The sequence below is a fragment of the Natator depressus genome, chromosome 10 (genome assembly GCF_965152275.1).
Source record: "Natator depressus isolate rNatDep1 chromosome 10, rNatDep2.hap1, whole genome shotgun sequence".
In the NCBI taxonomy this organism is placed as follows: domain Eukaryota; kingdom Metazoa; phylum Chordata; order Testudines; family Cheloniidae; genus Natator; species Natator depressus.
Window position 1 is genome coordinate 18,613,715 of NC_134243.1, and position 18,347 is coordinate 18,632,061.

The 18,347-nt window shown below is 41.0% G+C and overlaps 1 protein-coding gene across 1 annotated transcript in view; it reads right to left on the reverse strand.

The window, feature by feature from the left end:
• The window catches only part of XYLT1 (xylosyltransferase 1), a 315,294-nt gene that overhangs the window by 134,860 nt on the left and 162,087 nt on the right, over positions 1-18,347 (reverse strand). The window contains exon 3 of the mRNA XM_074965390.1: positions 13,271-13,793. Coding sequence (XP_074821491.1) covers positions 13,271-13,793 — 523 coding nt within the window. The remainder of the gene's footprint in view (positions 1-13,270; positions 13,794-18,347) is intronic.

The window sequence follows — 18,347 nt, forward strand, 5'->3', positions numbered from 1 at the left end:
CCAGACACGTTAACAGACTTTTCCAGTAGCAGTACTGGTCACGAATGCATCCCAAGTCCTCAGGGCTACTTAATCATTAAAAAACGCTTGCTTTTATAACATGCATTGTATTAAAAAAGGTACACTCACCAGAGGTCCCTTCTCTGGCTTCGTTGGGTTGGGAGGGTATTTCAGTCGGGTGATAAAAAGATCCTGGCTGTTGGGGAGAATGGTCTCCCCAAGCTCCTCCTCCTCCTCCTCCTCATCTTCCCCATCTGCAAAATCCTCAGCCATGGCGGAGAGTACCCCATCATCGGAGTCCATGGACAGGGGTGGGGTAGTGGTGGCGGCCCCCCCTAGAATTGCATGCAGCTAAGCGTAGAAGCGCCATGTCTGGGGTTCTGTCCCGGAGCGTCCGTTTGATTCTTTGGTTTTCTGGTACGCTTGTCTGAGCGCCTTAAGTTTCACGCGGCTCTGTGTTGCGTCCCTGCTGTAGCCTCTGTCCCTCATGGCCTCTGAGATTTTTTGAAATGTTTTGGCATTTCGTCTTTTGGAACGTAGTTCTGATAGCACGGATTCGTCTCCCCATACAGCGATCAGATCCAGTACCTCCCGTTCGTTCCATGCTGGAGCTCTTTTTCGATTCTGGGACTGCATGGTCACCTGTGCTGATGAGCTTGCCTGGCCAAACAGGAAATGAGATTCAAAAGTTCCCGGGGCTTTTCCTGTACACCTGGCCAGTGCATCCGAGTTCAGAGTGCTGTCCAGAGCGGCCACAATGGTGCACTGTGGGATAGCTCCTAGAGGCCAATACCTTTGAATTGCGTCCACACTAACCCTAATTCGAAATGGCGATGTCGATTTCAGCCCTAATCCCTTCGTTGGGGAGTACAGAAATCGGTTTTAAGAGCCCTTTATGTCGAAAAAATGGCTTCGTTGTGTGGACGGGTGCAGGGTTAATTCGGATTTAATGCTGCTAAATCCGACAAACTCGTAGTGTAGACCAGGCCTTAGGAAGATCTGGGCCTAGTGGAATTTTCAGAAGTGCCTAAGCAGCTTGAAATCAATGGGAGGTAGGGCTCACTTAGGCACTTTGGCAGTTCCACTGAGGTCAATCTGCATCTTTAAACACCTAAATATCTTTGAAACTCTGGCCCATTGTAAAAACTATAATGGGTAAAACAAGATCTTAGTAAACTTTTCTCTTAAACTTTCCTTCCCCTCCATGCTATTTGGAAAGTTAAAAACCTGTCCTTGCCAGCTATTCTATTTGGTAAATTAAAAAACAAAATGACTCACAGCGCACAAGCAGATGGTGAATGTGGAAATGTATAGTTCTATTTAGTCATATTAATGTTAACCTCAGTAATATTATGCTGCACACACACAAGCTTTCAATCTAAAAGTAGTATGATTTAAAATATTCTTCTGCACCATAATATCCCTTGGCTGGATGGAAACCATTTCCAATTAAGAAACACAGAACAGAGAGCTGAAATCTAGTCACAAACAAGGCTGTATGCTCATTTGATAACTGTACTCTTACTAGTTTTTACCAGCTACACAAATGAACCAAGAGTAGAACAAAATACCTCACGGTTCCTTGGGGTATGAAATGCTCTAGAAAAAAGCATGCACTATACAACAAAAAGAACAATGCAGGTAATTATATTCTAGTTACATAAAGATAGGCCTTCAATTGCAGTCCACTAATACAATTAGGAAGATTTATAGAAAAAAAGCAGCACTGTGATAGCCAGCCTCTTTGATATTGCAATGTGGTAAGACCAATGTCTCTTAAGAACAGTATGTTTGAAGGCTAATTGATCATAATAGTGAAAATTGTATTCTGGTGTAATTCGGAGTGGGGAGGATGGTGACAAATTCTCTACATGTAAGCTTCTCCCAATAGCTGATCCATGGAATACATGTATTGCAGAGAAGATCATTCACTCGCCATCTTGGAAATCTAAAGAGAGATTGTTTGGGGGTAGGAGGATAGTTGTCTTCAGAATTCAAGATGAGGAACTTTTCAAACTCCCAAAAGCTGGTTCAGAAATCCAGCAGCGCGGTGGATGTCAGAGATGGGGAGAGAGGATTCTCCCTACCATATGGTTCCTTTCAACCATGGCCATCTGTTAGTGAGTACAAGGAGATCGAGACTTTGGTTTTAACATTTAAAGCTTTTCATAACACTGAGCTCCTGGCATCCTCTAAATGTACGTACCCTTTTGCCTTTTTAGATTATTCGGCATGAGTCTTTAGAAGGCAGAATAGATAATCTTTATACGTTTTAAGCCCAAGCTTTGAGGAAGATTGTGCGGTTAGCCATTTGGAGAACTTTTTATTTCAGAGTGCCTAGTGCCTTATGCCTATGGAAAAATCCACTGTAATTTAATAGGTATCAATAGAAATTACTGTAAACAAGCCATACGATTGGACTCAATAGAAAATGATATATTCCTGCAATAAAATTCCATTAGCTGGTTTGAATTCTACAGAAAGGATACAATTCTCTATTAAATTCTATTGCATTTCACGGTAAGAGACGGAACAGCACTGATGGATAAGTACCCAATAAATAAAATGTGTTATGATGATCTGGCTTCAGCAAGTACCATATGTAATAAGGGAATGACACTTCTGCCTGAATGGATGATGAGAGAATGAGGGGTTAAATCCTGTCTTTACTGAACTCAATGACTTTTGCCATTGACTTCTCTAGGGCCAGGATTTCACCATGACCTTGCCAGAAATAAAGTGTTTGTAAAACTGTATGTAGTATACTTCAGAGCTTATTGTGCACGTCCATTCGTCCACAAAGCTTCCTGGCATGAACAGAAGACAGATGTTGGGCCTTATTCTGCTCTTGCTTATGCTGGTATGAATCAGGAGTCTTTTGACATCATTGGATAGTTGATCAATGGCATTTCATGGATGCTAAAACTGTGTGAGAGGAGAATCAAGCCCTATTCACTTTTAACAAGCCCTCAAACTATCATCAAATGATGAGTGTTTGTTCATCAGACTAAATTTATATTGAGTAACTTCAAAATCTTTTCCACGGCTGCTGAGCTACAGACTTCTTGTCACTTCTTTTTCTACAGAAACCATGATTACTTGAAGAAGAAGAAAAAGAGTCTGCTGTGTTAAAAGTATATTCTATTTAAGAAATACTCACTTGCAATGGAAATGGCCAAATTATGGCCTGGAGTCTTAAAATGGCATTAATTCCTTTTAACACTGGCTTCATGTCTACGGTGTTGGCATTTCAATTGAGATGAGTTCCCTAAACCTTTTCTTTCTCACTTCCAAGTGAAACAATTACAAAATAAACAAAACACTTGCCACATAAAGCCTAGGGAGTCCTAAAATAATCGTACAATTTCTAAAACACTTTTTGGGAGGAGGGCTAGGTTGTTTACATTCTCTGTAACTATATATTCCAAATATTGTGGGTGTTTGGTTTCTTCTACAATAGGGCAGCCTGGGTTTGGACAATCTGCATGAAAAGTGTCTGGCTCTTGAAGCCACAACAAATGAAAAACCTTGTCCCACAGAATTCAAAAAGTTAATCTCTTTTTAGGAAGAGACATCAAAGTTTACATATTTTAAGGCTTTATTTTGCCACCACTTTTGAACAAATACTGCCCAATACTGTTTAAGCAAAAATAAAGTTTGGTTACAGTATGTCCCCTGGGTCTGCACAACTACTGATATCTTCAGGGAGGCCACCCTCTTAAAGCCAGTTGGAAAAGTCAGACATCATTCTTCAATACACTACAGGGCTGGAAACCTAGAAAAACTCTGTACAGCTGGCTGGCATGCCTGCCATCATCACTTTATTGTGCCTCAGTGGTAGAAGCTTTGAGCACAGACTGCAGATAATTGGCCAAAGAGTTCTCCCTTCCATCCAAATCTTTGTTTAGCCAATGGTTTTACATTTGAATAAATCACATTGCACTGTATGTGGAAATTAATGTATTTATGTCTTCAGAATGATAGATGCACAGCAGATTTTAAAGTATGGACTGTCAACCGAATCCTGGAAACCTACTGCTTCTTCACAACTCAAGAAAAAAATTAGAATTTACAGAGGGCCTGCACTGAGCAGTTTTCCACTTTATTCACTTATTTGTCTAACCTGAGGATCTCATTGGGTCAGGAAGACAGAGAGACAGACTTGGTCAGCCCAGAACAAAAATAGCACAGTTCAGTCCCTTCTATTTTGCCTTGGAGATTTCACCAGTGACATCAATGTAATAAATATAGTCAAGAGACTGAAAAAATATTTTATGTCAACATGTGTATGTGTGTGTATGTGTATCTTTCCTTCTGCTTGGCAGCCTTTCCCCCTAATCTGCCCAGCTCTTGCCTTCACATCACACTGACAATTTTCTGTAGCTATGGCCCATCTGACTGATTTTTCTCTGTCTACATGTGCATTTCAATATCACACAGAGGCATTAGACACTCAAGCATCTCTTCTTTCCTCATCGTGTCTTCTGTGCGCAGTAATTCTTAACCAAAGCTTTCACTAAGCGACCCCCACCCCTCTGCTCTTATCTCAGAAGGTTTATTCCTGGGACATATTTGGTCATTACTTTCCTTCTATATTTACCACCACCCCTCCCATTTCAAGGTGCTATATGAAGTTGACATTTTACTACAAGATTTTGAGTGGCTGAAAGTTTCAAGCCTATTTCCACCCTCTGCTTTTGTTGCTAGAAATGTATTTTGCTTGTTCTTAGCATTTCCTTAAAAGTGACAAATTTTGAAAATCTATTTCCTGGTGTTTGATGTCATATCACTTCAAGCCAAAACTTCCATGCCACTTAAAACCTTAAAATCATCATTCAGTTGGACTGGGGGAAGGGGGCTGTTTTGTGGCGAAGGAGGGTTGACATTTGCTCTCTCGAAATGCGAGCATGGCCCTGCCTCTTAAACTTGTCAATGTCCTGTGAGCTGCATGTACTTCAGAACACCTGAAGGAGGAAAGGACCATCTGTACAGAGACCGTGTAGCCCTGCACTGATTCCCAGCACCAGGGTGGTCCAGGGCCTACAAATCCCATACTACCTTTGGTTGGCCAGTTACAGCTGCCCTAACCCCCTTTCACAGGGTGTTTTCCTTCAGGGAAAGGGGAAACCCACACAAGATTGTGCTGACATGATCAACTTTTGGGCATGGCGATATTTTTTCTGGTGTTTTGGGATGAGACTCCCAATTCTATCTTGCCACAAGCTGACTTCCTTCAGATATGCTGAGTTCAAAATGCCAAGGTCTCTCAGAAGAGCTACTGAAATCTCTCAGGACAGTCAACAGGAAGATGCAGAGACAACACTGCCCCATTCTGCAAGCTGAGAGAACTCTTATTTCCCTTCCCCTCTGCAAGAGGCCTTTAAATCCTGATCCTATAAAGAATATTTACATGGTTATATTCTTCTTCCATCATACAGAAAGACAGATGGTTTTAACGGGTTTGCTTTATCATATGTAATGGTCTAGTACATATCCTGTGGGGTCTGATTCTTCTCCACTGACCCCAGATTTACACTGGTGCCACTCCACTGACCTCACTGGAGTAGCACCTTATTCCTACTGCTGTAAGAAAAGAGACTCAGACCCTTTATATTTTCATAAATTCATTTAGCATAAAATACAAGTGCTGTTGTTCGAAGTCAAAGCCAAAACTACCCTTCATAATGAAGGAAACACTGGCATAATGATTTCCAGAGGTGAACACAATCTCCATATGTGATGTAATTACATCCTTAGCTTTCTACAGAGGAATAGTTTATAGCTTAAATGCTATTAATTGTAAGCAGTTTTGTTCCACGGGATGTTGTTCATTGATAACTACTCAATTAAGGTTATTTTGCAATTAGTCTATTCACAGTAAATTTATTGCAACAGGAGTCATCTGTGGAGCAGCAAATTAAGTTTTGTTGGGTCTGCATATGCACCGGCTCTTCAATGCCAGCCTCAAAGAGCTTATACTCATCATAGAATTTTTACCATGTTGCCGAATAGATTTAAGGCGTGAAGAGAAGTCTCAGCAATGACTGTGGCTTGCAATGGCTAAACCAAAAGAAACAGAGATAGATCCAATAATCTTTATGGAATTGGTCCCACACTCTTTAAATTTTGGATCAAACCAAATGAGTCAAAAAACATACTGTGAAATTTCTGAAAACTAAACAAAGCTGTCTCTTCAGCTGTCAATATACATATATAACCTAAGGATAACTATTTAGCATTTTAACAGAATCATTTTTATGGTCAAAGGGTCAAATTATAGCTAAGCTACCTATGTCCTGCTTATCTACATTTCCCCTCCAGTTTAAATTGTATATGGAATTCTATTTCACTTCCTGTCTAACAGTTGTGTAGTCTTGCTCATACATTGTTGAACTGCTGCTGTATTCTACCCTAGAAGTGGCTGAATTTTAGGGGCAAGTGAAGTGACCACGATGTAGCCTACTTCTTTCTATATAGCACTTTGAAGTCCTCAGACAAAAGGAATTATAGTAGTACAAAATATACCTGTATATTATTCAACAGAAAGAGTTCCATTAATCTACAGTACCTGGTCTGCATTTCTTAGACAAAATTTGAGAGCATGATGAGATCTCAGTTACTCTTGTGCACCAGAATATTTTATTCCTTAGCAGCTGCTTAAAAATCAAAATGTTTCATTTCTGTGTGACAGAGCAGCAGCATCAGTAGAAGCAGGTGAGAAAACACCCTGATCTGGGAAGAACTCCCTCAGTGCTGATGTATGACACAGAAAAAGGTCAGTTTGATTTTTTTTCTATTTTATTTATGAGCCAGGTTGCCCTAGGGCTGAAGGTAGAAGAAAACCTGTTCTGACTTATAAACTGAGCAAAGATGACATAGGAGCCAAAGGGAAATAAACCAACTTCGCTCCGGGCTCTCCATTCTTAATAGGGACTTTTCTTTAATTAAAAAGTGCATGTTACAAAAAATCCAAAAGGGAACTGGAAACATGTGTGTGTCCATCTGAACTCAAGCACCAAAGATCTAGATCAAGGAGTACCAATCTGCAGCCACCAATGACCAAGGGTAGATTTGAGATCGATGTGGGAGTCTGATGACCTGGATCAAAGAAGAAATGATTTAGATACCATGTGACAACACTCCTTTACTGATGACTCAGAGTGGGGGTCAGTCATGCAGGGACTGGTCTGCCATCTATCTGGCCAACTTTCAAACTGACACTCAGGTCTCGAGGAATCAGAGATTTAAAATACTGAGAGCTACATAGTAAGTGTGAAAAATAGATCAGAATCCAACAAATCTGAAAGGAATATCAAGGGAAAGAAAAAAAAATCACAGTTTTAATCTCTATTCAGCTATCCTTTTTATAGTGCCCATAACTGCATTATCTGTGTGTGGGCTTGGAAGGATTAGATTTTTATTGGTAAATGTCAATTTCATCATACATACACAAACTAATGAAAAATATTTTCATCAATAATCATCAAAATTCACAGACAGGCAAAGAAAGAAAAATGCTGCTTGAGAACTTATTAGAGTAAAAATCCAGTGATTTAGACTTTTCAATTAGGCTTCTTACAAATGGACTAATGAATGAATAGTAAAAACACTTGCGATTTGTGGATTTAAGGATATTTACTTTGTATATTTTGAAATGTGATGTTGACAGTGTGTTTTATTAGTTTATAAAAGCTTTAACTTTTTGAATCTCAATGCCCATTGCCATTGAGTAATTTTTGGACCCTCTCCCCAATAATTTTCCACAACTGGAAAATTTAAATCAACGGGGGGAAATTATTTTAAAAAACCATAATTCTGCACAACTGTAAAAATTTAAATTGATAAAAATCTTTTTAAAATGCTTAAAATCAGCAGAGATAATCATCTGTTGAAATTATAAAAAAAAAATTGAATTCTGTCAAGCCTAATTATCTGAAGAGTTACAGGGATAAATTCAGTCTGCACAGTGAAGCCAATAGTGGACTTTTCTTTTCCCTTCCCTGCTTACAGGGGGTCCTGCTTGGGGAGTCTATAATACAGATTAAGACCATGTCTACACTACCACTTTTGTCGGTACAACTTATGTTACTCAGGGGTGTGAAAAAACACCCTGGGTGACATAAGTTACACTGACAAAAGCACCAGCGTGGACAGCGCTGTATTGGTGGGAGAAGCTTCTCCCACTGACATAGCTACTGCCGCTCGTGGAGGTGGTTTTATTATGCTGATGGGAGAGGTTTCCCATCAGCATCGAGTGGCTACACAAGCAATCTTACAGTAGCGCAGCTACATCGGTACAGCTGTGCCGCTGTAAGCTCTCTTTGACTAGCTTTGTCAAAGAGGAGAGTTTTACAATGTACAATCTCTCAGTCTGGCCTCCTCTCCAAACTTGTTCCACAGCCAGGAGCTCTCTATCTCCAACTTTCACTGGCTTCATCCAGGCTTTCGATGTGCTGACTCAGAGATGTGCAGCTGTCTTGGTGGGTTACAGATGGAGGTACACTCAGTGACATAGCTGGGCCTTGACCCAGCAATGGTTTTGATAACCAGAAACAAGGCTTTGAACAACTAATGGTAGTGGAGTGGTAGCCTGCGGTGGCACACAGCACAGAGGTACGGGTGGCCACAGCGAGGAGGCAGGCTTCTGCATCTTGCCCCTACTGAAGGGTAAACTAAACTGTCATGCCAGCCCCACCAAAAAGACAATCTTCCTGGTTACCAAAACGGCAATTTTCCTGCTTCCCTTTTGTAATCAGTACAGCGCTAGATTTGCCCATTCATCCATGTCACCCCTTGTATCTTCATCCATCTTTCCAGACTTCACCTGCTACACTTCCACCCTCTCCTCCTTCAAGTTCCTGTTCAAAACACACTCCTATAAATTCTAAACATTCCCCTCAAAGTAAAGTGCATAGAAACCAAAGCAGTGTGCCCCTCAAGCTGCCTGCTATGCTGACCTCCACAACAGCATAATATTATAGCTGAAGCCTCTGACATCCCCCTCCCTATCCCAGGTTTGTCATCATTCCTTGTACTCTTTGAGTGAGGGACAGTGTCTATTTGTAAAGAACTACGCATATTAACAGTGCTAAACAATTCAGGTGACATGTAAAGTCTCATATTCTATTTTGCTGCTTCAATCATACTCTCAGTGTACAGTACACAGCTGGAATGGAGCTTCTCTCTTCTGGTTCTCAGGGAGCAAACATATCCATTTCAGAGAAGTAGCAATGGATGACACTGTAGGTTTAAACAGTCCTTTCCATAATCCATTTGAGTTTCTACACCTCTTGCCTTTCGACATAATAAAATACTTCAAAGAAAAAAAAAGTTTGTAAAATACTGCTCCTCTTGACAAACACCGATGTAAATGTATTGCTTAGAATTTATGACAGTCTGGCTCAGTGGAGTCATATACCACGATTGATGAACACATTTAACTATTCTGCAGCTTTGAACAGCTATGCATCTATGAATGGATCCTAGGGAATTGCACTCCAGATGACATCTCAATGGAACCCATAGCTCTTAAACAAGTTTATACATTGAGATAACGAATGAGTGAGTAGGACCAATGCATAAATATTTAAAGTTCACAGCTGTCTTGTAAACAGATAACAAATCTTTTTCATATGCAAACATAAGGATACATCACTTGGCACGCTGAACACTTAGATCGATCCCCAGAATGTCTGACTTGTGCTGACACACAGCACAGAGCTTTCTTGATGTTTAGAACATTAAGAGCTATGCACAAGGAATCAGGAATACCAGCACTATAGTGCTTTCATTCCAAGCGCTCAAGGCTAGTGCTCTACAGATGTTACCTAATTAAGCTTAACACCCCTTTAAGGAACATATTGGGTTCATGTAGCCACCTCCTCTGAGGGACGGCGCAGTTGTTTATCAGGGCACAATACATACAGTTTAGGATAAAAAGCAGGAAACGTCTGATCCAACTGGCCTACTAAATCACAGCACAGTTACGTTTTTGTGGATAAGTATCTTAGAAATGTAGCTGTAAAATACAAGGGACTACAACTTTTTTTTTTTTTTTTTTTTTTAAATCAGGCTCACTTTTTAACGAGAAAGGGTTGAACATCTAAGTCGGACCTACTCCCTGCAAGGTGTTTTGAGAGCCTCCTGTAGGGCATCGAGAGGCCACGCTGTTGACTCCTAATGTCTTTCCTTGACCCCTAAAATTCCTCTTCTGAAAGGGGTGGGACTTCCTAGCTGAGAAGCTGCCTAGGAATTTTGCCATTCCTAAGAAGACTCTTACATCACAGTACGCTTGTACCTTCTGCATTAGCATCTGGCGTTTCATCGGTTATGCTGCTGCTCTGTCACTTCCCCACTGCAAAACTGCCAAGCTTGCTCTTTCTACCCCTGTGTCTATGGGAGACGACACGGAACACTACCTGAAGGAGAATTTGGCAGTGTTTGAAACGGTTAACTTCAGCTGTCAGTGTGGCAGGACGGAATAATCTTGAGGCAAAGAAAAGTCAACATTTTCTACTAGGATCCATCTGCCTAAGTAAAGGCATTCTCAAAAAAGGGGCCTCTCTGCTGACAATAAAAATCTTACGGAGCTCCAGGGACATTCCTGCTAATCTGAAGACTCCTAGCAATGGCCTGTCTACACCTTACATTTTAATATACATCCTGCACACCTCATTTATGGAACTGTTGGTTGTTGGGGTTTTTTATTTGGGGGGGGGGGGGTTCTCTCTTCAGGTAGATATCCAGGAACATGCCTCAGCTGTTACTGAATTCACAGTTTTAAAATAAAAACTGATCAAATGACTTACCAACTGACATAATCTTAGTGACTTATTTCCTAGTCTCCTCACTTACCAGTCAATTTGCCTCTATCATTTACCATATTGTATAATAAATAAAAGGTTTAATTTTATGTCATATGCTGCCATTTGTGAGACAATTGAGTATCGAAAATTATTATTGGTCCAGGACTGAAAGGTGCTTGTCCACACCCTTGGACAGAGGTACTTGTGGGAAATTCCATATTTAAAGACAGAATCAGGAAATATTTCTGGGGAAGGCTGATGTTAAGAATGGTGGCTGTTTAAAGCTGTGGTGGAATCTGGCACGTTACAATAAGTCCCAGGAGAAAAGATTAGCAGGCAAGTGATGCAGTCACAGGGGTGTGTTGCAAGGTGCTGGACCCCCTCAACTATCTCACAAGGCCAGACCCAAATTGTGTATCTTAAAGGACAAAAAGGAGGAAATGATAATAACAGACATTTGCAATGACCAATCTCACTGTTGTTATTTTACATAAAACAGCCCCAGGTGCCCAGGTACCGTTAGGCCAGCAAACAGAAGATACATCAAACAGAGTAACCCTAACACTTTATTGCTGACTGTGATATAGATGCCCAGAGACACATTATATTGGTGATCATGTACATTCCTAAGGGCTTGTCTACATGAACATTTAGTTTGTGGCAAGCTGAGGTGTGAATCTACCCTGCACTAGGCTGCTGGGGACTAACTATCTGGGTGGACCCTGCTGACGCACAGTAACAGTGCATTAATGCATTTTGATCTAGACCTCTTTGAAACAGAACTACAACAAAGTGCATGAACAAACTGTTAATGTGCATCAGCAGAGTCGACGTGGACAGTTAATCCGTAGAAGTTATCGTTGGGTAGAGCCATATCCCAGCTTGCCACAAACTAAACGTCCATGTAGACAAGCCCTATCTGCTGTAAATCTACAATTTCTGAATCTGAGTTTTTATTTTTTGGTATGATTTATCAGGAAAGGGCTCAGGTACACAGTACCAGTAACCAGTGTGCTGAGAGATTCCTTAGTCTGAATACGTTACCCATACTTTCTTGAACTATTTTGGGAGAGAGCTCAATATAACTCAGCCTGCCACTGAAGTCGAGTTCTGCTTGATCTTCTTCTCTCTTTATCTTTTGATTTTACCTTCCTCTCTCACCCGGTCTGCCATGCCTCCACTCTTTCCTCCAAATACCTCCTTAAAATCTGATTCTTCCACAAGGTCTGTTAACCCGTCTCTTGTTTTCCTATTCTCTGCCACTCAGAGAAGTGATGCTGAGTGTTAGTGTGAGCATGATGGGGACTCCAAACATGAGAGAGTAATTATAAAAAACTCTCACAAACACTTGTGAAACCAATATTGAAGAAGTGGAACCACAGACACACAGTGAAAGATCTCATTCACCAGACTTGATTTAGTTGCACCCCTCCCTTTGTACCTCTTCAGGCCTTTCCTCATTTGTTTATAAAACACCAAGTACACTTTAGGCTCTGATCCAGCAAAGAACTTAAGCATGTGCTTAACCCTGAGCAAGCACAGAAGTGCTGATTGCGGGACTGGAGCCTTAGCGGTGCTGTAGAAATACCACAAATAGTAATCTTTCACACTCACAAGCTATTCAGCAGTAAAGGAATGCATTTTAAGCTATGGATAGTTCATAGTTAAATAAATGGTGAAATGAGAGCTCTTCCTGAAGGGTGTAAGAAGGTCAGCACACACACACCAAAAGAAAGCCTTGTGCAATAAGCCACAAATCTGATCCCACATTTAAAAAACTCAATAAAACAGCCTTGTCTTTGACTACGGGTTCAGATTTGAAACTCGGAACTAATAAGCTTTGAAAACCACATTTGTTGCACCAAGACTTCACTAAAAACGGAACTGAGCCACAAATTACTTTGTTTACTATCTTATTTACCCTACTTTTCCTGCCTCCAGATTAACAGCTTCCATCCAACAGCTCTCTGTCCCCTGGCAGGAGACAGCAATGCTGCCCATTTGTTGGCTGGCACAAGGTGCCAATGTTCACTGTGGTTGGCTCCATGTTTCCAACATACATACATCTCCTTTGCTGAATAATGGGATGGAATGAATGAACATCCACTCTCGAATATGCCTCTTTAACTTTAGAGGGAAACACTGCAACTGCTACTGCCTAAAAGAATCAGCATCGTCATTTGAAAACTGGTTAAAATTGCATGGGAAAAATGTAATGGAAGAAAACTGAAGCAGAACATTCAGTATAAGCTTAACAAGAATTTTGTGTTCTCTGCACAGTTCTCTGTTAAAGACATCTTTAGATACTCGCTGTTTGGCACAAACCAGAAAAGTAACGTTATACTTTACTGCATAATGTTGATTTTTATTGTACTGGACCAGAGTCACGCGGCTGTTATTGCATAAAGTTCCCCCCTCCCCATGTGGTGGTGTAGCGTATTCCACTCTTGGATCTATTGACTTACCATCCAGGGGACACAAACGCATCACCTTCTCAGGCATCAGCTTTCCTTGCTTGTGTTGACAGTATATCTCTGCAATCTCCCGCCGACAGTGCTTGGATTTGGACCGAGACAGAGCTGAGATTGCCTCCTTGCCCGATATTTCACATTTTGGTGGCTGGTCATATCTTATTTCAGGGGAGTTGTTCCCACTCCTTTTTAAATGAGGCTGTCGGGGAGACTTGTGAATCTCCTTCAAATTGCTGCTGCTGTTCTTTTGAGCATGATGCCTGAACTGAAGCACTTCATTGGAGTTCTTCCCCAGGATTGAGTTCTCCTTCACCTTTCCTTCTTGCTCTAGTTTCTTTTTCAAGTGCTCCTTCTGCTTGCTAAGAGGCTTCTTCACCAGTTCAGGCTGGTATTTTTGCCGCTGAGTCCTGGGAGCAAAGTTACTGTTATCAATATTTTCAAAGTCCTTGGGTACAGAGTTTTCATTATTGCTGTCTGTTCGCATTTTCTCTTTTGGCCGGTGGGAAAAATAACCATCCTAAAAAAGGGAGGGGGAAAGTTATATGCATGTTACTACACTTTTTAAATCCCATTACATACAACTTCTACATTAAAGAGTAAAGTCAATTTAAAAAAAAAGAAAAAAAGGCACACACATTAAAATACACCAAATAAGTATACATCAGGCTGCGATCCCCACACTCAGATCCCATATTCTCACTGGGCCAGAATAGGGAGGCTCATCTTTGTGAGCATTGATTCCCGTGGGGCTTGATTCTGCTCCCATTAAAGTCAGTATCGAAACTCTGACTTCAAAAGGAGCAGAGTTAAGTCCTTGAGTAGCTTCAAATCACTTCAATGGGACTACTTGCATGAGTCAGTGCTTCAGAATCTAGACCACTCAGTGATTTCCTATTTGAGTAGTCCCATTGGCTTCATGGACTAAAGTACTACTCAATGTGAGTAAAGATGCTATAGTCCAGCCCCTCCCCTCCTGTGTTCATATGATGCTACGTGGCAATTATAAAACTTTTCATTTTTAAAATTATACTTGATTTGAGAGTTGCTACTGACTGATGCTTCACAGCATCACAGCAATGCAGCCAATAAGTAAAGGTTATATATAATCAATAAACAACGTGTACGAGTGGAGTGAATGGTGGTCAGTGATGTTCAGATTACACCCCTCATCCCCGCACAGGAATCTAGTTCGTTTTCCAACAGCCTGATGAATTACATAGTTCAAAAAGGAAACTTGTCTAAGAACTGATTTTCTCTTTAATATTCCTCCTCCCTAAAAAGATCATATTGCCAGTTATACATATCACCACTGCTGTAACTTAAAAAAATGTTTTATCCAGGAAAGGCAATGCACCCAAGGAAACATGTACAGAGTCATAGAAATGTAGGGCTGGAAGGGACCTTGAGAAGTCGTCAAATCCATCCCTCTGTGCTGAGGCAAGACCAAGTATATCTAGACCACCACTGTCAGGTATTTGTCCAACCTGTTCTTCAAAACCTCCAGTGATGTCGATACCATAACCTCCCTGGGAAGCTTATTCCAGAACCTATTTATCCTTATAGTTAGAAGGTTTTTCCTAATATCTAAATCTTCTTTACTGCAGATTAAACCCATTACTTTTTGTCCTACCTGCGATGGTCATGGAGAACATTTGATCCCGATCCTCTTTATAATAGCCCTTAACATATTTGAAGACTGTTTTCAGGCCCTCCTCACTCTTCTTTTCTCAAGATTAAACATGCCCAGTGCAGGACCTCATTAGATACACCCTCCTAGTTTGGCAGTGAACCACTGATAACGACTCTTTGAGTAGCAGCCGTGTTAGTCTGTATTCACAAAAAGAAAAGGAGTACTTGTGGCACCTTAGAGACTAACCAATTTATTTGAGCATAAGCTTTCGTGAGCTACAGATGAATCCGATGAAGTGAGCTGTAGCTCACGAAAGCTTATGCTCAAATAAATTGGTTTAGTCTCTAAGGTGCCACAAGTACTCCTTTTCTTTTTGACTCTTTGAGTATGTCTTTCAACCAACTTATCACCCACTTTACAATAATTTAATCTAGATCACATTTCCCTAGTTTGCTTATGAGAATGTCATGTGAGACTGTGTCAAAATCCTTACTAAAAAATCAAGATATATCACGTCTACTGTTTCTCCCCATCTACTAGGTCAGTAACCCTAACAAAGAACTTAGGTAGGTTTGGCATGAGTTGTTCTTGACAAATCTATTCCTTATAACCCTATTATCCTCTTGGTACTTACAAATTGATTGTTAAATAATTTGTTCCAGTATCTTTCCAGATATCTAAGTTAGGCTGACTAGTATATAATTCCCTGCATCCTCTTTGTTCTCCTTTTTAAAAGCAGATACTATGTTTGCCCTTCTCCTGTCCTCTGGGACCTCACCCGTCCTCCAGGAGTTCTCGAAGATAATTGCTAACAGTTCTGAGATTGTTTCAACTAATTCCTTAAGTGCCCTAAGGTGAATTTCACCAGGCCACATATTCTTTAACTTGTTCTTTCCCTAACTTTACCTGCATTCTTTTCCCCTTGTTCATACTGTGTTGAGTATCTTGTGACCATTAACCTTTTTAGTGAAGACTAAAGCAAAACAGGCATTAAACACCCCAGCCTTTTTGATGTAATCAATTATTAGCTCTCCTAATCAGGCATAGAATAACAACAATTTGCTTCATAATTTCACCCCCCCATTGCTATAGAAACTCATTTTAGCATAGCAGCGATTACCAATGAAGATTCGTAGGTTACATTTTGTTTTGTTATCAGGCTCAATGTTCTGCTCCTGACAGGTCTTGGTGATGGTGATAGGGGTCAGCAGGAAGAATCTCAAGGCAGACCACATCCTTTTTGTCATCTCAGATTGTTACAAGCCTTAGTGACTGGGTCACAGGAAAAATAAAGTTTAGTCGCTTGTGGCAGCTTAGAGTGCAAAGCTCAGGAACCAGCCTCATGGCAGCACTCACAAGATGTGTATTTCCCACTTCCAAAGTTCTTTTCTGATGCTATTCCACTTCCTCTCTCAGATGACTCAATAGTCTCCAAAACATATTTATTAATCTCACTAAGAACTGCTGGGAGAGGAAGTGGAATAGCATCAGAAAAGGACTTTGGGAGTGGGAAATATACATCAGGTAAGTGCTGCCATGTGTAAACGGGACACATTTATGAGATCTACCCAGAAAAACCCATCTTTTGCTGTTCCATATTGCAAGTATCTCTAGAAAGAGAAACAAAAGATTTGTCACACCAAATCAGCATATTTGGTTAACAAGTTCAGTTTCCGCCTCCAGTTCTGGCCAATACTTGATGACTCACAGAAAAGGGGGTTGGGAAACACAACAAACTTGGCTGACTGTACAATGGGATACATGGGGGAACCACTTCCATCATAATGTGTGCAGAAATCAGCTTACAACCCATGTATTGATCTTTAATTACTCCATATGAATATGCAAACCTGCCAATAAACCAGTCCTTATCTAAATCTGTGACTGACTTCAATTGTTGGTCATAAAATTATCCAGTCCCTTAGAGCTCAAAGTGTGACTGATACACTAAGCAAATTCAGTGAAATTCTACAATGTATGATGGGCGTTTCCCCTTCACAATTGGCATGAGACAGCAAGTTTCTCTTCTTCCTCCTAATGTTCTATTGCAACATTCATACAAACATTCTCCAGAAGTGAATAAGTGTTGTAGGTAGCAAAAATGAATTTACATTCAGATATCCATTTTTTTCTCATCAAGCTGGTTAGTAAAACACAGCTGCCAAATTCTGCACAGCTCCACCGCTGACATTTATGCAAGCTACTGCATGAGTAGCAGTGAGAGGAAATGCAGAGGGGACATGTGGCCATAGGCATGGAGTTTTATTTTTCCCTGGGGGTGCTCCACGCCTGCTCTGTCCTGAGGCCCCATCCCAGCTCTGCTCCTTCCCTCAAGGCCCCTGCCCTCACTTGGCCTCTTCCTGCCCCACTCCAACCCTTCCGCCGAAGCCCTCGCCTGCTGATCGCTGCTCTCCTCCCTCCCCCAAGCGCCTCCCTCATCCTCCAAATACCTGTGGCTGGTGAGTGCTGAGCTCCCACTTTTTTTTTTTTTTTGTAGTTGGTACTTGAACCCCAGAGCACCCCTGGAGTCAGTGTCTATGCACATGGCTACCTACTCAGTGGAGCCTCTTATCACAGTTCAGCCCTCTGGCTGCTAGCTATGTTACATTTTTCAAGCCCTGTGTCAGAGACGGATAGATGAGACACTGAGTAGGTGAGGGTGTGCATGTAATGGGCATAAGGGAGAGATATTGTATGGATGGGGGTGAGAGAATTTTCAAAGGCATAAAGAAGTGAGGTGCCCAACTCCCATGAAAAGTCAATGGCAGTTAGGTACCTAACTCCCCTGTGTTTCTTTGAAAATCTCTCCCAGGAAGCAGGGTATTTTGATTAAGAAACAGGATATATATATTCATATGAGAGAGGGGAGGACTGTGCATGTCAGAGAAAGACTATGGGGGTAATGAGGGAAGGTGGGGTATAAAAGGGTTAAGAAACGAGTGGAAACAAACACCTGAGAGAAAAGATGATCTATTCCTTGAAAGAAAAACAAGAAAAAGGGGAGTGAATGGAGAAAAAGCTAGGACAATAGTGAGGGAACCACAGGAGTTACTTACATGTTTAATAAACTGATTAAATGGGAAATTGATTGACAATACTTTAGTTAAACACACAGAACAACTGCTTTATTCCTTTAGCGTGCAGGGGGTGTGGCTGAGTAGATATTTTTCACCACAATAAGTACTGGCCCTCAAGCTAGTAGGTGAGGAATACATTTTTTAGGCCCCAGGAACAGACAATGTCTCCCTTTATTAATGCTACCAACAGCCAGAGGACGTGGTGGAAAACTGGTATGAAACTACCTTCAGGAATACATACTGACTTTTGTGTAGGCTTCTCCAAATTTTCTTGTCACTTCTGGTAGGTCTAATAAAACAGAGTCAGTTTGTCCAGTGATGACATCCACTAACAATAATGAATGATGGTAATAATTCTTGGTGG